General features: G+C 37.0%; 1 protein-coding gene across 1 annotated transcript; it reads left to right on the forward strand.

The window, feature by feature from the left end:
* Positions 1–921: 921 nt before the first annotated feature.
* Positions 922–18,326, forward strand: LOC114206697 (transmembrane protease serine 11B-like). Its single transcript, XM_028100572.2, is given in 9 exon segments — positions 922–1,033; positions 10,783–10,898; positions 10,983–11,050; positions 11,845–12,005; positions 13,645–13,683; positions 14,490–14,676; positions 16,768–17,027; positions 17,381–17,523; positions 18,165–18,326. Coding segments are annotated over 9 exon segments (1,248 nt in total).
* Positions 18,327–24,351: the final 6,025 nt, after the last annotated feature.

The raw sequence follows: 24,351 nt of genomic DNA on the forward strand, positions 1-24,351 counted from the left end.
GGCAGAAGCAGGCTCCCCACTGAGCAGAGAGCCCAATATGGGGCTTGTTCCCAGGACCCTGGTATTATGACTTGAACCGAAGGCAGCCGCTTAACTGACTTGAGCCACCCAGGTGCCCCTGAAATCAGAATTTTGTGTGTGTTTGTTATAGGTCTTCTTCCAAATCAGCAATCTCATGACATCATGTCTTTCAAAATATGCAGGATAAATAACTAGTGTCCAAATTTTATATATATAGATTAGACTGAGGGTAGCCATAAGACCTAATTGTAACCCTAGACCACTCCATTTGGATGATGCCAAGTCACCATATTTTCTGATTATTTGTCATCTAATTGATCGGCTTTGACAATGAACCTACTTGTCTCTTAATTTATGTGATACAAATAATCTATGTTTATAGTAGAAACATCAGAAAATATAAAGAAAAAAGTAAACAAAAAAGAAAAAATCTACCTATAATCTCATAACATGGGATAACTGTCGTTGGCATCATGATATTTCCTTCCACATTTAATTAAAACTTATAAATCGTTATATTATATATTTGTTTATAAATCTATATATGTCCATGTACATGATATGACTATAGTCAAAAATACAATTAGACCACACCTAGTGTTTTGTAACCTGCTTTAGATAAATAAAAAGAGCAAATCAATTTCTCTTCAGAGAAACCATGTGAATCTTGCTCACTGCTATACTCCCAGAAGCTAACACAGTACTTAAATATGATTTGTTTAATGAATGAGCATTAGGGTCTATCCTCTTTGAGATGTTTAAGGCTTCTATGTTTCATGCTAACATAGGGACCTAATCATAAATCATAAATTATGTTGAATGAGTTGAAGGAGAGCCAGGTACGTTTAGAATGTCTATCATCTGATTTGAGCCATTTTTTTTTCCTTTCATGGGAATGGCATGTCCTCCCAGAGAAGATCTTGGCCAGTATGGATGGTGATCCTTATTTTTTTTGGAGTGACAACCATCTTGGGAGTAACTATTGGTCTCCTTGTTCATTTTCTGGCAGCTGGTCAGTATTGTCTATTTTTCATTTTCATCCTTACTACTAAATCTCTTATTTTTAGAAATTGATAAGAAACAACATGAATATTAAATTTCTTCATGGAAATTTTCTCATCTATTTACTATATTATTTCACCATAACAATTCTCTATTATTTAATACCAAAGTTTATAAATTTTTTTGAATCAAATGCCTCCTTGAGCCACTCTGTAACTTATATTACCAACAATGAGAGTATGGGCAAGACTGAAAAGTTCAGTGTTTTGAGGCCAAAATGCATTGTCAATAAAGGAGCTTATGCAGTAGGTTAGTAGTTGAATTGTTATATCTTTTAGTAAATATACACAAAAATTTGGAAACCCCTACTCTTACTGGCTCAATTCTGGTTGGTTTATTTTTTTTAAAGATTTTATTTATTTGACAGAGAGAGAGACACAGCGAGAGAGGGAACACAAGCGGGGGAGCAGGAAAGGGAGAAGCAGGCTTCCCGCAGAGCAGGGAGCCTGACACGGGGCTCGATCCCAGGACCCTGGGATCATGACCTGAGCCGAAGGCAGACGCTTAACGACTGAGCCACCCAGGCGCCTCTCAATTCTGGTTGTTAAGATATAATTGCTAAATAGCAATAGATAATCCACAAATGTCTCATCTTTCCTTAAAAATTTAATTCAATTTAATTAACATACAGTGTATTATTAGTTTCAGAGATAATTTAGTGATTCATAAGCTGCATATAACACTCGGTGCTCATTACATCAAGTGCCCTCCTTAATGCCCATCACCCCACTATCCCATCCCCCCACCCACCTCCTCTCCAGTAACCCTCAGTTTGTTTCCTATAGTTAAGAGACTCATGGTTCGTCTCTCTCTCTCTGTTTTTGTCTTATTTTTTCTTTCCTTCCCCTATGTTCATCTGTTTTATTTTTTAAATTGCACATATGAGTGATATCATATGATATTTGTCTTTCTCTGACTGACTTATTTCTCTTAAGGTAATACCCTCTAGTTCCATCCATGTCATTGCAAATGGCAAGATTTCATTTTTTTGATGGCTGAGTAATATTCCCTCATATATATACCACCTCTTCTTTATGCATTTATTGGTCAATGGACATCTGGGCTCTTTCCATATTTTGGCTATTGTGCACATTGCTGCTATAAACTTTGGGGTGCATGTGTCCCTACAAATCACTATGTATCCTTTGGATAAATACCTAATAGTACAATTGCTGGGTTGTAGGGTAGCTCTATTTTTAACTTTTTGAGGAATCTGCATACTGTCTTCCAGAGCGGCTGCACCAGCTTGCATTCCCACCAACAGTGTGAGAGCGTTCCCCTTTCTCTGCATCCCTGCCAACATCTGTTGTTTCCTGAGTTGTTAATTTTAGCCATTCTGACCAGTGTGAGGTGGTATCTTATTGTAATTTTGATTTGTATTTCTCTGATGCTGAATGATGTTGAGCATTTTTTCATGTGTCTGTTGGCCATTTGGATGTCTTCTTTGGAGAAATGTCTGTTCATGCCTTCTGCCCATTTCTTGGCTGGATTTTCTGGTTTTTGGGTATTGAGTTTGATAAATTCTTTATAGATTTTGGATATTAGCCCTTTATCTGATAAGACATTTGCAAATATCTTCTCCCATTCCGTAGGTTGTGTTTTAGTTTTGTTGACTGTTTCCTTTGCTATGAAAAACTTTTTCTCTTGATGAGGTCCCAATAGTTCATGTTTGCTTTTGTTTCCCTTGCCTTTGAAGACATGTCTAGCAAGAAGTTGCTGCAACTAAGGTCAAAGAGGATTTTGATGGATTCCTGTCTCACACTGAGGTCTTTCATCCACACAAATGTCTCATCTAATACTAGATAGTAGAAGTGACTGTATGTTTATATAAATTTGACCTTATTTTTAAAATTTTTGTTAACACTACCTTCAGAAAGCTTGGTTTTCCAATTTATTTATTTCCAATTTATTTATTTCAGGAAAATAAAACCTTAAATTTGTGTAGCTATTTAGTGTTTTCAAAGAAATTTGACATCCATTATTCCACTTGATCCTCACAATAATCCTTTGAGCTAGGGAGGGTAGGTTTTACTACTATCTTTGTTTTCACATGCAAAAAATCAAGATTGAGAAAAGTCAAGTGCTTATTATTATAGGCTTTTTTTTCATTCTTTTTTTAAATTTTATTTTATTATGTTATGTTAATCCCCGTACATTACATCATTTGTTTTTGATGTAGTGTTCCATGATTCATTGTTTGCATATAACACCCAGTGCTCCACTTACTACATACCCTCTTTAATACCCATCACCAGGATATGGTGATTAACATAACAATAAAAACATTAAAAAAAAATACCCATCACCAGGTTAACCCATCCTCCCACACCCCTCCCCTCTAGAACCCTCAGCTTGTTTCTCAGAGTCCATAGTCTGTCACGGTTCGTCTCCCCCTCCGATTCCCCCCTCTTCATTTTTCCCTTCCTACTATCTTCTTTTTTTTTTTTTAACATATAATGTATTATTTGTTCCAGAGGTACAGGTCTGTGGTTCAACAGTCCTACACAATTCACAGTGCTCAGTGTCATAGATGAGCATAAACCTAGACCTTAACATTCAAGTGTATTATTGTACTTTATCATAAGTTTTTCTGTTTTATTCCTCAGAAATATATTACTCTATACAATAATGAAGTGTAGGATGATTTTCCTAATACTGTGAGAATTCCAGCTTTTCCTTCAACCTGGCCTCTCCTTTGTTTTCTCTAACCATCTTTTTTTTTTTAAAGATTTATTTATTTGAGAGAGAGAGAGAGCAAATGGGGGGAGGGACAGAGGGAGAGAATCTTCAAGAAGACTCCCCGCTGAGCACAGAGCCTTAGGTAGGGCTTCATCTCACCACCCATGAGATCATGACCTGAGCTGAAACCAAGAGTTAGGCACTTAACCAACTGAGCTACCCAAGTGCCCTATGTTTTCTTTAATTATCTTGGTCTCAAATTTCAAAACTTTTCCTTCAGAAAAGTAATGTATGCTTACAGTCCAGTCTCTTGCCTGCCATGTCTGTCCCTGAACTCTCTGTAGTCTGGGTACTTCTGTCCTCTGTTTGATTCTGCTCGTTAAAAAATAACATCCATTACATAATTTCCCTTTAAGGAAATTTGCTCCAAGTTTACCAAATCAAGCATCATGAAGAAGCCTAGTAGCTTAATTAGCTATCCTTCCAAAATATAATTTGTATTTTAATAGGTCCCTTATTCTGGATAAACAATGCGTTCATAGACCGGAGTGGTACAAAAGGGAGAACTGCAGACATCCTGGCTCAAGAAGGACATGTGTGGGATGAGAATTTGCCCTTGACTTTCTCTACATGGTCAGCCACATACAATTTCAAATACAAGGCTAGGTGGGCTTATATTACCTGAAATTAAGTTAATTGAACTGGGCTCCTTGTGAAGTAAAAATATGCACTCAAAACTCTGTTGTAAAGGTCGGCTGGAGTCAGCCTGAAAGATAGGTTTGCTCCAGGATTCTGACTTAGGAACGAAATCAAGCTTTGTTAATAATACTAAGGGCAACTTGAGTTGGATGTCACCTAGAGTAATCTCTCATTCAAGTGGTATGAAATTAGTTTCTCTGTCTGAATCTATCTATTGTTTTTAAGACATTATTTTTGAGTTTCTACTTCTTGGATTAACTCAGAGATTAATATTCCACAAGGATCATTATTCTAGAATGACTGGTTCAGCTCTTTCTTAACTATTTTATTTAACAAAACTATTTCCAAAAGCTTACACAGACATTTACAAACAATTGCAAAATCCTTCAGATAGTTTATCTAGGAGTGCTAAACCTTTGTTTTCGCTCAGAATCACCTGTGGAGCTCTTCTAAAGAAGTGTCGTCCCTTAGGTTTTCTGTTTCAGTGGAACTGGGGTAGGACCCGCCCATGTATGCCTTTTAGAAGCTCTGTCGTTATTCTAATACATAGATAGTGTTGCAATCCTTGGGTCTAAAGCAATGTTTTATAAAGGTAATAAAATATATTTCTATCTTAAAATAGATTTTATTATAAACTTTGAGATGTGGACAGATAACTATGTAAATACTGATCACTGCTATGTCTGTAAAACTGATTATTATTTTAAAGACCACAGTGTAGGGTACAGATAGATTCCCATTCAATTTATCTAAATAATTGTATTATTCAGCTCAAGCTGCCATAACAGAATACCACAGACTAGATGTCTTAAACAACAAGTATTTATTTTCTCATAGTTTTGGAAGCTGGAAGTCCAAGATCAGCATGTCAGCAGGGTCACTATAGCCTCACATGGCCTTTTTTTCTGTGACATATGGGGCTGGGGGGGTAATTTGCAGGACAGAGAAGGAAGGATCAGTCTCATGTCTCTTCCTATAAGGCTACCAGTTCTATTGGTTTCTGATTTAACTCTATGACCTGATTTATGATCTGATTTAACCTTAATTACCTTGTTAAAGGCCATATCTCTAAATATAGTCCCTATGATCTGATTTAACCTTAATCACCTTGTTAAAGGCCATATCTCTATTTGTAGTCATATAGGGGTTTGGGCTTCAATATATGAATTCTAAGGGGACAATTCAGTTCATAAAAATAATCAAGGGAAAATAAACTTAAAAATTGCACCTCAAATCAATCTAATTTTCCAGTAATATAACTAGAGTCAGATATCTAAACATCATGATTTCTTTAAATATGGACATGACAGATATGACTGTTGACAAATTAATCAGCCTACCTGGGATGCCTGGGTGGTTCAGCCAGTTAAGGGTCTGCCGTTAGCTCAGGTCCTGATCCCAGGGTTCTGGGATCGAGTCCCTGCTTCTCCCTGTCCCTCTGCCCCTCCCACCTGCTTGTGCTCTCTCTCTCTCTCTCTCTCACACTCTCTCTCTCTCTCAAATAAATAAATAAAATCTGCATAAAAAATAAAATAAGACACTAAAAACTAATGATGTAATATATGGTGATTAACATAACAATAAAAAATTTAAAAAAAATAAAATAAAATAAGATAGTTCCCTAAAAAAAAAATCTGCCTACCTATATATACCCAAGTTCAGCATACTAGATGTAACACAAAATTAGCCGATTCTAGTTGTTTGCTCTTCGATTTGATGATAGACTTCAGAGATCAAAAACATGAAATGATAAGAAAGATCTTGGGAGTTTATTTTTGCAATTTAGTCTTTGTGATTATTGAAAAAAATTGCAGAAGGCTAAAGTGATATACCAACATGGCACAGCCAATTGGTGGCAGGGTTTAAACTAATTCCTCTAACTTCATATGCATTATTCTTTCAGAATGACCTTAGGTAACTTATTAGATAGAACCTAGCATTTGCTTTTCGTATATACCAGTTGCCATAAGGAAAAATATAGGAGACCATTGGAAGATAGGAAACTAAGTTTTATTTTAGATTGAAATGATATTCCTGACTTCCAGGATAATGAATTATTTTAGCTCAGAGATCACATTTTTCATTCTATTATTAGCATTCCTTAGAGACTCTATGGTACTTTTTAAGGTGCATCAATATTTTTCTAAGGTTTGTTTATGAAACAGAACACTTCAATGGTGTAGCTGAACTGCTGGAAATACTAGGAAGTATTATCAATGGCTTTGCTTTACCTCTTAAGGCAGAACACAAACAGTTTCTGGTGAAAGTGTTGATCTCTTTACACACTGTCAGGAGCTTATCACTCTTCCATGCCCAGCTGGTGTATTGCATAGTACAGTTTCTGGAGAAAGATCCTTCACTCACAGAACCAGTTATTAGAGGGTTAATGAAATTTTGGCCTAAAACATGTAGTCAGAAAGAGGTCATGTTCCTTGGGGAGCTGGAAGAAATATTGGATGTGATAGAACCCTCACAATTTGTTAAAATTCAAGAACCTTTGTTTAAACAAATTGCCAAGTGTGTATCTAGCCCCCATTTTCAGGTGGCAGAAAGGGCACTGGATGATTGGAATAATGAATACATCATGAGTTTGATAGAAGAAAACTCTAATGTCATCCTTCCCATCATGTTTTCCAGTCTTTATAGGATTTCAAAAGAACATTTGAATCCGTAGGTTTTCAGTTTCTCCCCTCTCCCCTCTTCTCTCCCTCCCTCCTTCTCTTTTGCTTAATAAAATGTCTTGAATGCTAAAAAAAAAAAAAAAAAGGATCACTGTGTTTGCTTGCTTTTTGTAACATTTTTGAAAGATTTGAAAACCTTTAATAAATGTTTTGGCACTAAAAAAAAAAAAACTGCCTGACCCCGTGACCTACCTGTGGCGCAGATCCTCGGCCACAGCCGCCCGGCAGCTGAACAGCAATTTTTGAGGTACCTGTTGTGTGATCCTTTGGGGGTCCTGCAGTGACATAGGTGGTGAAGCTTACAGTCTCTGCAAATCAGCTCACAAAGAGGCACCTGGAATTAGCCAAAACCGTCCACTACTTAAGCAAATGGGAACTAACAGTTGGCCAGGATAACTAGCACCTCACTGCGAGGCACGGAGACACAGTTTGTGAACTGGTGCCCCCTTCACACAGCGCTGCAGTCTGCGTGATTCAAGAGCTGAGGAGGAAGTTGAGGCCGAAAGCTGCTTCTCCACACCTCACACACAGGAGTTGGAGCAAACAGCAATCTCTCCCTCCATTGGAATACGAGCATTCACAAGGCAGAGACTGTCCCCATTGCGTAGAACAGTGAGCGTGGTGGGTGTTCGACAGATACTTGCTGAAGAAATGGATGAGTGCTTTACGATGCTCTGGCTGGGACTCTGAACCACACACTCCTAACAGCTCGGCTAGCTGTTTCTAAGTTCACCACATCTTTAGGGTTACGAAAGTAGAAAGGGGAAGGACAGCTCGAGGCAGCATAGTCACAGCGGAAGTGACAGCGGAAATCTTGGTACTATGGAAGAAAGGTGGCTGCCAGGAGATACAGGTGAAAGTGCAGCACAAAGTCCAACTGAGGACAATCTGGAACATGCGGCAAGCTAAAAAATGTACAAATCTTCATCTAGGAAGGTGTCCTCAGTCTCACCTGTGAATGAAAGAACTTACAGTCAAAATGATGTATCAAGTTATTCATCGAATCAGTATCTGTAATACCAAAAGACTGAAAAAACAAAATCATCCAAGAAAGGACTGGTTAGATTGTCATGTGTGTATAAAAATGTGTAAAATTCATGACAGACTATGGAGTGGCTAGACAAAAAAAAGAAAACAGAAAAAGAAAGCAGGCAAGCCCCAGGTGAGGGATATGACCTAAGTGGAAGGGAGGGCTCTCCAAGAGCTGCATGTAGATCATCTATTGCCACTGTTGTGTGAATAAGCACATGAACATAAAATACCTCTGGAAAGATACACAAGAAAAGAGTAACTGGTTGCCTGTGGGAAGAAGAACATGATAGGTGGGAGGGAGATTATCTATGTATACATGCCCTTTGTACTTTTTGAATCTTGAAATTTGTGGAAGTATATTTGAAAGAAGAAGAATAAAAATATAGCAGTGCAAGGCAGTTTCCTTATGGAAAAGTAGCCTTCTCTGCCACATTAAACCTGAAGTCATCACAGGACAGAACAATCATAATTCTGAGGCATTAAAAAAGGCAAATTTCTAGTATGTATTTTCTGAAATAGAATATATGGAGCTAAGTGACAGTTAATCATTTAAAAAATACTAAAAGTAACACTCACATTACTGAAAATTTGGAGAATAAAGATCAGGAAAGGAAAAAAAATATATCACAATCTTATTACAGTAAAAACAACCACTTATTGCTTTGGTATAATGTATTCTTCCCTGTATTTTCGCCTGTGTTCATTGTGAAAAATCATGGTGAAAGTCTTATTAAAATCAATCCCAACCATAAAAAAAAAGGGATCCCCCAAAGGATCACACAACAGGTACCTCAAAAATTGCTGTTCAGCTGCCGGGCGGCTGTGGCCGAGGATCTGCGCTGCAGGTAGGTCACGGGGTCAGGCAGTTTTTTGTTTGTTTGTTTGTTTTTTTAGGTGCAAGATTTTTTTTTTAATTTTTACTTTGTTTTGTGATGTGGATAGGTTTTTGGATGAAAGAGTCAAGATTGAAAAAGACGTTGAAGTGTGCTCTCAAGGAATGACACACTAAGACCTCAGTTACTAGTCATGGGATCTTAGATGCCATGCCAACTTGCCCTGAGCATCAGTTTTTTATTCTTTAGCCAGGCACATATAAAGACCCATGCTCTGGCTCAAATGATTGAACATAAGGTGGTTTAACAGAAGTTCACGTGATAAGGAGCCTGAGTTTGGGGAGTGGCACGTTAGCTGACTGCAGGTTCCTTTGGAGCAAGTAGAAAGCCAAGGCTATCATAAAACTTCCAAAGATTAGGCTGAGCTGCTAACAGTGGTGTCAAAGAAGATTATAACCCTCGGGTCCTCTGCTCAATGCTCATCCCATAGAGAATACATACTTAGTGCTTGGACAGGCTGGAGAGCCTCGTGGAGAGGGAGAGGAAATGGAGGGAGGTAGCAAACATGCAAACAAAATTGTTCTCAAAATATATGAATGGCTAATTGCTTAACCAAAACAGGGTACTATTTCATATTAGTTCCTATTTTTATTTATTTTATTTTAAAAAAATTTTTATTTTAATTCATTTAATTAACATATAATGTGTTATTGGTTTCAGAGGTACAGGACTGTAATTTATCAGTCTTATATAATACCCAGTGCTCATTACATCACCTGCCCTCCTTAATGGCCATCACCCAGTTACCCCATTCTTCCACCCTGCTCCCCTCCAGCAACCCTCAGTTTGTTTCCTATGATTAAGAGTCTCTTATGGTTTGTCTCCCTCTTTGGTTTCATCTTGTTTTATTTTTTACTCTCTTCCGCTATGATCCTCTGTTTTGTTTCTTAAATTCCACATAAAAGTGAGATCATATGATAATTGTCTTTCTCTGATTGACTTATTTCACTTAGCCTAATACCCTCTAGTTCCATCCACGTCATTGCAAATGGCTAATTTCTGTTTTTAAAAGTAGATGCATGATGTGGAAAAACTACCTCTAAGCTTGTCCTGTTTTAAATTACAGTGGCCTAGTATATTAGACGAAGCAGTTTACATTTGGGGACAGGAAGAAATGGGGAATCTGAGACATTGTGATGCTCACCAAACACCAGACACCACCTGCTGGAGGGAAGTGAAAGGGCAGTGGGCATTCCTCAAGGAATTACTACAAGAAGTACAAAGCAGGCTGATAGATAGGCAATGAGGCAGGAGAAAAATTATAAGAGGATGTAGATCATCCAGAATGTGAGGGGGAATGTTTGTAATGTTTCCTGTATCAGAAGTGCTTAGAAAGAGTAACTAGGTAATCACTAGGCTAAAAATTTAGATTACATATGAAAAACAGGTTTCATCTCTAGTGCACACTCAGGTGGATTGTTAGCGGCTGCCTGGATTACTGTTTTGAGATGGATGCTGAGGATATTCCTGGCTTCAGTGGGGCAGTGACATCTATTATCATATGAAGAAAGGAAAGGATCACTTCATGAATGCTGGGTAGTTGCCATTTCTAGAATGAGTGGATATTCACTACCTTTCATTGCTTTTGTCTTCCTTTCTCCCTCCCTCTGATTATTTAAAAATCTGGGTCAAATGTTAATTTTGAGAGAAAGATATGGAGGGACTTGAGGCTACTTGTTATTTTAAAATTCTTTGAATATTTCTTTGTTTCACAGGAAAGATTTTCTATTACCAAGGTGATTTTCATATTTCTGGAGTTACATACAATGATAGTTGTGAAAATGGAGATTCACAAGCCAGCACAGATCTGAGCAAAAATATAGAGACTAAAGTAAGTAAGTCAGAGATTTAATAATTTCATAATGAATTTGATTGAAACAGATATGGTAACTGCTTTGTTTTTTTCTCTTGACAGATGTCCGATGCTTTTCAAAATTCTAGTATATATAAAGACTATATCAACTCTCAGGTCATCAAAATTCTGTAAGTACAAATTCAATCAGAATCTTATGGAAAGGGAGGTAGGTGATATGTCACATCAGCCATGGTTTTAAATAACAACAATAGAAAAAATAGAAAGAGAGAGAGAAGGAAAGAAGGGGAAAAAAGAAGGAAAGAAAGAAAGAAAGATCCATAAATTGTCATTGCAATTAACAAATTTCTGTTCAGAGCAGGAACTGTTCTGTACAAATCTATAATCTCTACACTTGAAGGGGAATTATAAGGTTGTTGGTAGCAGCCAGTCCTAACTGACTACTATGATGAAAGATAATTGTAAGTGTGATAAACAGAGTCCCACCTGATTGTTTTACTACTGACTTACTAGCCTCCTCTTCTCCCGTCCATACCCAACTGTCCATACCTTTCCTAAAATAATCTTCTTTTGGTGTCTTTAGTAATCACTATCACTATAATGACTGTGAAGCAAAGTGAATTTTAGTGTCACTTAAGATAACATTTGTCTAAATAAGTCTTTGAAGTATGCTTGAGTATGGTGGTGGTCAGGAGGGTTGCAGGGAGGAGGGTATCAAGGAGCACAGGGGATGAGTGATAAAGGGAGAAGATACTTGTATTTTGGTAATTGCCAATATCCATTTTGGGGAATTCTGAACTTCCAAAACAAAACAAAAAATCCAGAGACCCTTGCACTTCATACGTACTGAGACAATATCTCTGTATTGTTCTTTAATATACAATAAAATAGAGGAAATTCAATGTGTTCACAAAATGTCTACAAAAATCAAGAAACAACGCTAGAACATTTCTGTTGTTTCTAGTCCTGATCCCAATGGCTCAAGTGTACAGTTACAGCTGACATTCAAATTTCCTCCAGCAAAGAGGGATAACATGAAGACTGAAATTGAAGTTATCTTACAGCAGATACTGAAAGACAACATGGCATTCTGGAATGCAGTCCCTACTTCCATGAGACTCATAGGTATTTCACTTATTTCCATTATTTTCTATTACTTAGATTTCTGGATTACTCGGAAAAAAAGTACTAGAAAAAAGTGAACCAGGAGTTTCAGGAATTTTCTTTGGGAGAATAATATACTTCTCAACTTCTGGTACTCCTACCAATGAGTTGGCATGAAAGGGGCAGTGCCATAAAACGTTGAAGAGTGATAGGAAGGAGGGCTAAAGTGTGGGCATGCACTTGAGCTTGGAAAGCTTCATGTTTATGTATGAAAAGGGGGGTGAAGGACCCTAACTGAAGCATTATTCCTCCCTTCCCTCTACTATTGTGAGGATCTCATTATAGGAAACAGATTTAGGACTTAGTTGATCATTCAGTGTGGAGACTGCTGGGTAAGAAGGAAGTTGGGGATAAGGAGTTCTCACTGCTTCTTGTAGAAGAATGGGAATGATACTAACAAAGGAGAAAATTGTCTGGAATCATTTCCTAGAAAACAAGGGAAGAAAATGATAGGATTTTGACCCAGTAAAGAAGGTGAAGTCTGTAAAAACCTTGAAGATCCTGCAAAGCTCTTGAAACTCTCATTTGGATTGTTAAAAGACCTGTTAGGTGATAAGCATGTAGTTCAGAGCCCAGTTTTGCGGTTCTTCCAGACTGAGAGTTGATCCTAATGTCCTTGAAGGCTATCAAGGCTGACAACTGTCAGTTATAGCTCCTTTGCCTCAGAATACCTGTCACCAGTGGGCCACTCATGAGAAGTGAGTTTGAGGAAGAACTCCTCAAAGGAACAATACAGTTTCTCTGTGGGTAGCTGTAGGGAAAGAAGGCTGCCTTTCTATGTCTTAGGGGTTTAGTCAGCACTTGTTGGTGGGTCTTCTTGTAGTTCCCTACTCTTTCTCTCTAAAGTCTCTGCCCAGGGACACCTGGGTGGCTCAGTAGGTTAAGCATCTGACTCTTGGTTTCAACTTAGGTCATGGTCTCAGGGTCATGAAATCAAGCTCTGCATGGGGCTCCATGCTCCGTGGGGAGTTTTCTTGAGATCCTCTCCCTCTCCCTCTGCCCCTCCCCCTGCTCGCACTGCTTCCCGCTAATAAATGGGTGAATCTTTAAAAAATAGTAATAATAATAAAAATAAAGAATAAAGAATAAAGTCTCTTCCCAATAGAAAAGAGACTTGAATTTAAGTTAAATTCACAAAATTTCATAATTCAGTCATAGTAATGAGATGACTCTAAAGAGGATAGGCCCAATGAAATAAAATTTTAATTAGAATTTTTTTCTTTATAGATAACTCTGAGTATTTCAGGGAGATGAGAATTATCATAAGGAAAGAAATCCGAAGATAATTAATTCCCAGTCCCTCTTTTAGTGAGAATGTCAGCTTCTCACCTCAGTAAATATTTTACTGCAACTATCACAAAATTGAGAGCTTTGTTTTTTATTGCCTTTTCCCCTTTCCTATACTTACCTGGTAGAGATGTGGAGAGATGGTCAAAATATAATAAGTAGGAGGGAGAGAGGCTGATAACTGATATGTGAACCAGTCTGAATAATTAAATGTTGGGTGTAATTGGGCTAGGAAAGTTAGCATGTATGTTCCTGGATTGAAGATAATTGCTTGATGATATTTTGTTAGTTTTATGGTTTTTTTTAATTTCAGAAATGAGCAAGGCTAATGTTGAAATGCTTACCAACAACTGTAAGTTTAGAAACTATGATAAATTTAACATATTCACAAATATTTCCCTATCATTAGTCTAAAAAGTGTCTTGAAATATATCATTTGGAAATCCATTAAATAGTCTTTCAAAATTATTAGATATACCAGATGTATATCTGGAATTTCTTTTTGAAAAACACTGGCCTGTGAATTTTAACATTTGTAAGGAGTTGTCCAAAGGATGAAATGAGAACTGATCTCAAAGAATGGAATCATGAGTGAAAAATATCATACTGACTAGGTTAAAATAAAAAGATTGAAGGCGAAAAAAAGACAAGATAATAAGACAATATAAAAGTAGGCTATATCAAATACATTTATTATAAGATAAAAAATAGTTCTGTATCTTTTAAATGAATTCTCTTTAGAGTATCATGTTGCACACAAGACACATCCATGCATTCATTCACTCAATGGACACTTATGGTGTATCTATTATCCACAAGAGGCTTTAGAGTGCATTTCATATGCTGTGCAAGATACAGACATAATGAATTAAAGTCTCCACCTTCAAGGAATTTGCAATCTACTTGCAGAGATGGGAATTATAACAAATAGATAAAATAAAAGTTGAAAGATGATCGAGAGTGAAAAAGAAGATAAGTAAGTCACCCAAACCAAGATAGAGTCGGGTACCATGATCACAGTACATTCCAGGAAAGACACAGCATTGCTTAGTAGCTGCTGGACAATCACTGAAGGGTTTCAAGTAATGTTTTAAGATGTATTTCTTATAAAGCATAATCAAAGATAGCTGCTCTTATATAAAAAAATCCTTTCTTCAGGTTGTGGAAGATCAGCCAACAGTATCATACCAGGCAACCGAATTGTGAATGGGAAGAATGCCCTGGTGGGAGCATGGCCATGGCAAGCCAGCATGCAATGGAAGGGTCAACACTATTGTGGGGCATCTCTGATCAGCAGCTGGTGGCTATTATCTGCAGCTCACTGCTTTGCTGAGGAAGTGTGAAAGTCTGACTAACTGTAGGATTCTGGGTGCAGGCCTATTTTGGGTCATCTGTGGGGATTGACCTAAATGTGTGAACATTCACCAAGGTCAAATGAAATTTATAATTACCTGCATAACTGAAGGGCAGCAGAAGCATTTAAATTTGTCAAAGAGGAAGGGCACCTGGGTGGCACAGTTGGTTGAACATCCTACTCGTGGTTTCTGCTCAGGTTGTGGTCTCAGGGTGGGATGGAACTCAGCACGGAGTCTGCTTAAATTTCTCTCTCCCTCTCCCTCTGCCCCCCTCCCACCATGCTTGCGCACATTCACTCCCTCCCTCTCTCTAAAATTAATAAATAAATCTTTAAAAAAATAAATTTGGGGGCGCCTGGGTGGCTCAGTTGGTTAAGCCACTGCCTTCGGCTCAGGTCATGATCCTGGAGTCCCGGGATCGAGTCCCGCATCGGGCTCCCTGCTCAGCAGGGAGTCTGCTTCTCCCTCTGACCCTCCCCCCTCTCATGTGCTCTCTCTCTCTCATTCTCTCTCTCTCAAATAAATAAATAAAATCTTTAAAAAAAATAAAAATAAAAAAAAATAAATTTGTTGAAGAGGAAAAGGTGAATAGAAGTAATCCACATTTTCCAAATAGCTACTTTGGCCTGACATTAAGGGCTTCATTTATATCATTTTATTTAATCATAACAATAATTCTGTATGGAAGGTATAATTTAATCTATTTAAAGATGAGGAAACTAGGGTTCAGAAATGATGACATAACTTGGCAAAGTTCATACAGCTACTAAATTAACAGAAGTTGAATGTGACACCAAATATGTCTGATTCCAGTTACTACATGCTTATTTAACTTGTCCTCCAGGTGTTTACTACATAACTGAAAAAATTTAAATATGATATATTAAAGGTGTTAGCATAGTGTAGTAGATGCCACATATACAACAAGACAGTAAGTTCTGTGAACATTTGATGAAGAAGGAGAGCATATCCAGCTGAGGGATGAAGATGTAAGATTCACCTGGACCCTAAAGATAAAAGATTTGATTGATGGGGTGGGTAGATGGGAAAGAACAACATGCATTTTGGATTTGGAAAACCACTTTCTTCAGATGTGTTGAGGTGGAACAACACAAGTTGTATTCTGTAGACAGCAAACAAAAAGAGCAATTTGAAGAAGGTTTGTTAAAAGAAACATTAGAAAATATACTCGGGAAAATTTGATGTATAGATTGGGCACATTTCTAATTGACAAGACGCTTACTTTCTGAGAAAATCTCTTTTATGAAGCCTGGTTGCAGGATTTGTCTTTGAAGCAATTTTCAAAAAGTAGTCCATAGATAGGAGACTTGTTAAAAGTGTGGATCCTTAAGCCTCACACCAGACTTTTTAAATATAAATCTCAGGAGATGGAGCCTGAATTGATTCTAAGGGAGTAGAGTTTAAGAAACACATTGAGTGTGGGGAGTCACTGAAGATTTTAGAATGGGAGAAGGATCGAAGAGTGTTACCACTACATGAAGTTTTGAAAATTCAAAACAAAACAAAACAAAAACAAAAACAGCACCTGACATTTTGAGGGAAGGTGGGAAAAGTTAAACAGGATGGTAGGTCCTAAATTGAGAAAGAGTTTCAGTGGAGAACTGGAGAAATGATCAGAAAATTTAAATTAGAAGCCCAAATGCACTGACTTGGTAAACATAACAGGGTGATTAGGTAAGAACAAGTGATGATTTTCTATGTCCACAGGCTCTTCGAATCCGGGGTGTTCGGCAGTAAGAGTGATTCTGGGTCCCATCCACTGAGGCTGCTCATATGACTCCTACCCAAGTCCAATGCTCAGAAACTGGGTGGGGTTTTAATAGCAGAAGACATCAGTGGCTCTAGCTAGGAGGATTTTGCAGAAATATGACAGCTATAATAGTCCTTAGCACTATTTTATTTGCAACATCTCAGTGTCAAAAACACCTTTAAAAATAAAAATTTGGTGTTTTCTAGTGTTGGTTGGGAGCCTCATGCCTTACAGTTATGAGGTAATGACCATTATGAGCACTGTTGTTGCTCAAAAACTGCATATATTTTAATTAAATTGTGTCTTTCAGGAAAAATAATTCAGACAATTGGATTGTCAACTTTGGAACTGTAGTAAATAAACCATATATGACACAGAAAGTCCAAAACATTATTTTTCATGAAAATTATAGTAGGGCTGGAGTTTATAATGATATTGCCCTTGTGCAGCTTGCTGAAGAAGTCTCTTTTACAAAGTATGTTCGTAGGATTTGTCTTCCTGAAGCCAAAATGAAGCTCTCAGAAAATGCCAGTGTTGTAGTTACAGGATGGGGAACACTTTATATGAATGGTAAGTTTTTCTGTGAAAAGGTAATAGCTTCATGGGAATAAGTATTCAAACAATCAATCAAATAATCAATCAATCACTCTCTCATGCAATTAGCCAGTAAATATTCCAAAAAGAAAACCAAGTGGAGGGGCCAAATTGTCTTCAATTTCTAAAATACCTCTGGGAATAAGAATTGGAATAGTTGAAATTATGTGCGAGGCAGCCAGCTACAGTAAACACCAGAAAGGGACCAATCTATGCTGGAACTGACCCGACTCTTGCTGACCAGAAGAATCTACCTTATTCTATAGATGTTCTTCGTCTCAACAATCAAAGTTAAGATCCCCGTAATACACAGAATTTATTGTCTTTAGGTCCCCTTCCAGTGATACTTCAGCGAGCCTCTGTGAAGATTATTGACAGCAAAGTTTGCAATGCTCCACATGCATTATCTGGCAAGGTGACTGATAAAATGCTATGTGCTGGATTTATGTCAGGAAAAGCTGATGCTTGTCAGGTATGTGTAGACACATTATCAAATCATCTTATCCCGAAGTACCAATTAAATGGAAATTTTTATCAACACAAATTTGTGTGTGTGTGTTAATGATTTCCATAGAGTAGCTTATTTTGATCCACATAATGGATATTTATTGATTCCAGTTATGTATCAGACACCAGGCTAGATGCTGGGGATGCACTGGTGAACAAAATCCCTATTCTCATGGAGTTTTCAGTCTAGGAATACATACCAAAGACAACAATTACCCAGTAATAAAATAAATTTGGCCCTGTTTTTGGGCAATCAGCACAGTAGAATGGTGCCTCTTCCTTATCCAGAGGTGCTGCAGGAGGTCTAGCATGTGCACAAGACCCACATTCCTCAGGCTTCATTATGCAACAGCCACATCATTTTCTACATTAGTCAAGGCTGAACTCATATAAAGTCTACTCTGCCCAATCCAACATATGGCAGCTGTAGGCAATATATTCTGGTTTGTGGTTGCCCTGGGTTTTGAATAAACCCAAGTTCCACAGTTCTGAGCCCAAAAGAGGGTGGACTGTTTTCGGTGCCCAGGGGCTTTTGATAAGTCCAGAGAAGCAGTAAAATGAAATTCTTTGACAGAACAAGAAACATGTTTTCTTATCTTCTTCCAGAATGATTCTGGTGGACCACTAGCTTACCTGGACTCTAGAAATATCTGGCACCTCATTGGAATAGTAAGCTGGGGTAATGGATGCGCTAAAAAGAATAAGCCAGGTGTTTATACACGAGTGACTGCTTATTGTGATTGGATTACTTTTAAGACTGGACTCTGAAAGAAAAGTAACTTTGGAATGGAACATAAAGACAACTGCAGGGTATTCTTATCTGTTGCTTCAAGTCTTTCTCTTTTGATTGTTGATACAAATCTTTTTCTTACATTCAAATACATAAAGGTCTTTATCAATATTTTATTATATCTAAAACACTATCCATTAATTTATTTATCTATTCAAATAATATAGGAAACAGGAAGGAAAAAAAAAAGAAAAGATGGCCAAAATATTTTTATTAATAGCCTAGTTCTTTTTTTTGGAATTTTTTAAATTTAAATTCACTTAGCCAAGTTATAGTCTAGTTTTGATTTATCTTACCATTATATTCAGAATTTACCTTAACTTATTTTTCAGAATTTAAAGAAATACACATTTTGTTAGTATGAGAACATATATGCTGGGTCTACCAAATAAATTATTTTTCATTCTATAAATTATAATTGTACTTTGTTAAACTGGAATATGTCAGATAAAGAAATAATATACATTCATTTTTTATTTATATGTGAGATAGTTTGTGTACCTTGTGTAATCATATGATCTTGGAGTGGAGAAGGGATATGAGCTAGAACATTTCTCAATTTATTTTATTTTATTTATTTATTTTTTAATATTTTATTTATTTATTTGACAGAGAGAGAGAGACACATCGAGAGAGGGAACACAAGCAGGGGTAGAGAGAGAGGGAGAAGCAGGTTTCCTGCTGAGCAGGGAGCCCGATGCGGGGCTCGATCCCAGGACCCTGGGATCATGACCTGAGCCGAAGGCAGACGATCAACGACTGAGCCACCCAGGCGCCCCTAGAACATTTCTCAATTTATAGTAAAGGAAATTAAAGACTAGAGAGGAAAAATTATTTGCTTAAAGTCACTCTTCAGCTGTGACCCTCACATGAACTCCCGTGGTAGAATTTAGATCCAAAATTAGTCAGGAGATTAAAAATAATTTTTAGGTTGTAATTATTTATATAACATTTTATTTATGTCATCTCTTTGTCATTTGTTTGCCTTTGTAGCAAAAATAATGTGAGATCTTTAAGGGCAGGGAACCGTGTGGCAGCTCTTGTAATAAGTCTCCTTACAGTGCATGCACAAATAAATGTATGGAGGACTGACTTTGTAGTCTCTGCAAATTATTTACCTTTTGTAATTTCCTAAAATAAAAAAATAGCTAAAATTTTCAAAAGTAAGTAAAATAAACTAGAAAAAATACTCCTTCCTTCAATCATTTGTGATGTTACTCTTTCATTCTTTCTTTATTATAAAGCATAATTCAAGTGATATGCATGATGTCAAGCCAATCCATAGCCAGGTGTGACAAGATGGTGTTTTCTCTCCTTACTCCTTTCTCAGGCAGGTCACACATATTTAGAGTGTTCCAGGAACTATCAAGTATAAACACAGTATCTTCTTTCAAAGATGCTGAATTTAGTGGACAAAGATGGATAATAAACATATAAATAAGAGAATTCTGGGTTATGATAAATGTAATGAAGAAAACAAAAAGTAATATGATAGAAAACAGTGGAGCAGATGAGGGGTACTTGAGACTGGAAAGTCTGAATAACATTTCCAAGAGAGTAGCATTTGAACTGTACCTAAATAATGGAGAGGCAAAACATACAAAAACACCGTGAGATAGAGAAATCCAAAAGGAGCAAGTGTAAAGTCCTTGAGGTAGAAATAAGTGAGGTGGACGTGTGGGTGGAAACAAGGCAAACATGACTGGAGCCTGGTAGGTAAGTGAGAGATGGTAGAAAGGAGTATATGAAGAGGTGGTTGGGGATCAAGTCAAATAGAACTTTGTAAAGACCTTGGATTTTATTTTAACTGCAGTGGGGGGCCCTTGAGTTTTCTAAGCAGAGGTGTGAGTGAGATGATCTAATATCACACTTTTGAGAAGATTGCTTTAACTTTGATGAAGAGAATGGGCTGGAGTTGGGAGTGGAGGTACATAATGAAAAGCACGAAGACAGATTAGAAAGCTATTGCACTTGTCCTGGCAAGAAATGATGCATATTTACCCTTTTTCTTGGGTCAGGAACTTATCTGGGATAACAGAAGGAATCCTTTTATAAGACAACTCAAGGTAGAGAAAAAAAAAGGTATAGGCTTATTTAGTATAATACCACTACTAAGAGATATAAGAGGTATTACTGGCTGTCTCTTTGTCTTGTGGATACTTAATTCAGAAGCCAAATATCTGTGAACTTATTTCTTTCCTCCTCAGTCTTATGAGCATGGTGTCTTAGTTAGCTTAGGATGGTAGAAAATTACCATAGTCTCAGTGGTTTAAACAACATACATTTATTTCTCACAGTTCTGGGGTTAGGAAGTCCAAGATTAAGGTGCCAACAGATCTGGTGTCTGGTAAGGGCTCCATCTCTAAATACGGTAATATCAGGGATTAGAGTTTCAACATATGGATTTTGAGGAGGCACAAATCAGTCCATAGACCTAGATCTCAGTCTGTCTGGGGGGAAGATCAGTTGGAACTGAATGAATGATTACCCTAGCACTGATGGGTTAGTGTTAGAGTTTTTATCTTTTATCCAGCTTCAAATTAACCAACTAGCTTTGGCTTTAATAAGGAACTATTAATAATGACTTCCTTGATCAAGGATTGTATTTATTCATTTGCTCTTTATTTATTTAAGATTTATTTCTTTATTTGAGAGAGAAAGAGTGCGTGTGTGTGCCTGAGTGGGGGGAGGGGCAGAGAGAGAGGGAAAGAATCTCAAGCAGAGTCCCCATTGAGTGTGGAGCCTGGACTTAGGGCTTGATCCACAAACCATGAAATCATGATCTGAGCTGAAACCAAGAGTTGGAAGCTTAACTGACTAAGCCACACAGGTGCCCCGAGGATTGTATTTGTAATAGAAATATCTCTAACCGATTAGCAGATGAAAACTAGATCTTTCAATTCATAAGCCAGTATTTTGTTTAGTAAAACAGTTCACACTAATGCATTTAAGGAATGCTTTCACTGAAAACAGCCAGAAAAGAGGAGATAAAGTGATGCAAAGTGTAGAGAATTATATTAAATTTATGTTTTTTATTTAGTCTTAAATTTAGGCCTAATTGTCCAAAGCCTACTAGAAACTCTATTCCATTGCCTGGAATTTTTCTTGCAAACTCACAAATATCTTTATGTTCTCCTTACTGAGTTTAAATACTATGGTCAACCATGACATATGGCCCCACTGCCCTTGCCCCTTTCTCTATTCACCAGCCAGCCTGGCAAAACCACAGATTGGTTATACCCTACTCTCCAACTTTCTGGTATATGATCCTGTTTGCTGACAGCAGCCGGAGAAAAAGGCACACCATGCTGACTGGTCCCACTTTAAAATCATGGTCCCAAATCTCAAATAGGTCCTTAACACTCCCTGAAAATGCTTCAGCACCTCGGTAGTCAAAACGCCCTCACATTCTCCTAAAAACTCCTTCACTCTCTCTCTCCTCTCCTAACTCCAACAGTTTCTTCTCCTTACATGCATCTGATAATTTCACTAATTATTTCACCAAGAAAAAAGAAGGAATCAGATGAGAGTTTCTACTAGCACTTACCATAAAAATCCATTAATCTCCTTGTCTCTTGAAAGGCAATATAGGCAAGTGAACTCAGGAGCTAAACGGCCTGTGATCAAATTTTAGCTTTGCCACTTACTAGATGTGTGACCTCAGGCAAATGGTTTGACATCACCGTGTCGTGTTTTCCTAGATGTGACATGGGGATAAGAATAGTATCTACTTCATGGTGTTGTGGAGTTTTGAAGAAGTTAACAAATGTAATGCACTTAAAACACACAGTAAAGGCAAGATAAGGTTAGCCATTATTGTCATCTGTCTGTCCTTTCATTCATCTTCTCAAGGACTTTGTTTCTATAACTGTCACCTACTTCTCTTATATCATCAATCTTACCCTCTCTACTGGATCATTTCCATAGACACAGTAATTCTGTAATATTTCCCAGATAAAAACAAAGTTTTTTTTTTAACCCTATATCTCCTTCCTGCCATATTTCTATGCAAATATGGTTCAAAGTGTTGTTTCACCTCTTTTCCTTCCATTTTCTCAAACTCACTCCAATCAAGATGTTGACTCAGACACTGCTTTAAAACCACAGTTCTCAAGGTCATCAGTACATTCCATGTTGCCAGGTCCAAGGCTCAATTCTCAATCCTCCTCTTGTTTAACCTATCAATAGCATTAATACTATTGATCACGCCCTATTAAAACACTTTCTTTTTCTCTTAATTTTTTTATTGACGTATAGTTGACATATAATTTTATATTACTTTCAGGTGTATAACATATTGACTCGACAGTTATATATGAAATGTGTGTATATATGTATATATACACTTATATAATAAATATATTATGAAATTTCATAATTTTAATGTAAGAGAAAGCTCCAGAAGGAGCTATTTTTGCAACATTTCATAGTGATGTGTAAAGGACATTTCAGATTTGCAGTTTATAGTGACTAATTAGAGGATTCCAGAAAAGACAATTATATATTATTATCATATGTTGTGTCTTCTACAATTATTATATTTAATTATGAAAAGAAAATAATCCTATCATGTTTTCTTATGTTGTTTCTTCAAAAAATTTAATTGTCTTCATTTAAAATTTGTCATAGTTGACACTCATGGTTGTGTAAAAAAACTTTATTTTCACTAAACATAGGAGTACATATTATGTGAGAATTCAATTAAATAGCCATCTCTGGTTTTATTAGCCTAAGTTTATGCTTTTTAAGTCACATTTATCTCCAAAAAAGTGATTCAGCAAGGCAGGAATTACTAGGCCAGGGTAATGAGAGATTGTCCCCACATTTTCCTCCCAAATCATTTGATGAAAGAGAATTAGGAGGAATCCAACCAAGCCACAATCAGAGCAGGGGCAAAGTCTTAGTAATCAGGGAGAATCAGTCTAGGAGCACCTCTCTCTCTTGCTTAACATCCTACTCCACCCTGGTCTCATCACCCTCAGAAAATAAAACCTAAACTCTATTATGACTTGCAAATCCATAAAAAGCTTGATTCACTCTTCTTATTTCTTAGTCAAGACACAGCTCAGGTGTTACCTCACACCAGGAAGCTTTTCCTGGCATCCCCTCACTGATGCTCCAGATTTCCCCAGGCATACACCTGGTTGTTACACTTTCCACAAGTTGTAAAACTTCTATTTATGCATCTGAATATCCTACTAGATCGTGAGCTTCTCAAAGGCTCTTTTCCATCTCTGTGTTCCTAGAGCTATGGTTGGTTCTGTGGAGGTAATCATTGCGTCTAAAGGAATGATGCTAAAATGCACTGTTGGGATCTGGCTGTTAGAGACATCTCTGTTTTATTTCCCATTGTGCCCTTGAATTTCATTTGTTCTCCAATCACACTGTTACCAGAGATTTCTGAAACAAATCCTGGACCTTTCCAAATGATGTACTCCTTGCCTAGAATGTCTCTCTCTCTCTTTTTTTTTTTTTCTGGTAAAAACTCCTTCCATCCTTTAAAAATTAGCTCACACCTTTGTGAGATTTTTATTCCCTATGTTCTCATGGATCTGGGGCTTATTGTCATCAAGCTATCATTTCATCCTGGAAAGTCCTACAAAGCCAACAAATACAATTTATTTTTAGCCAATATTAATTTGGCCCTGACTCCCTGAGAAGTTGTATTTTATTGCCAAGTCCACCTTTTTCCTCTACTCAGATCATATCGAGGACAAACTTTTATTTCACTTCAGCAAGTACATTTGAAAAAAAATTTAATTATATAAGCAATGTATTAACACATTATCCTTGTGAAAAAAATAAACCTTTTATAGATCAAGCTAAAATTACTTTGCTATTTTCAATTCTGGTCTCTATCCTTTTCCTCAGGAGTAATCACTTATTTGTGAATTCTTCCAGATCTTTTCATATATTTATTTAACATTTCATAAATAAACACATGGATTTAAGTACATCTATTAACACCTACTTAAAATGTGAAGTATTATTTAACTGTTTCTT

Source organism: Eumetopias jubatus, unplaced genomic scaffold, assembly GCF_037043125.1.
Source record: "Eumetopias jubatus isolate StellerSeaLion01/CBP00866 unplaced genomic scaffold, mEumJub1_p1.0 scaffold_2, whole genome shotgun sequence".
Lineage (NCBI taxonomy): Eukaryota > Metazoa > Chordata > Mammalia > Carnivora > Otariidae > Eumetopias > Eumetopias jubatus.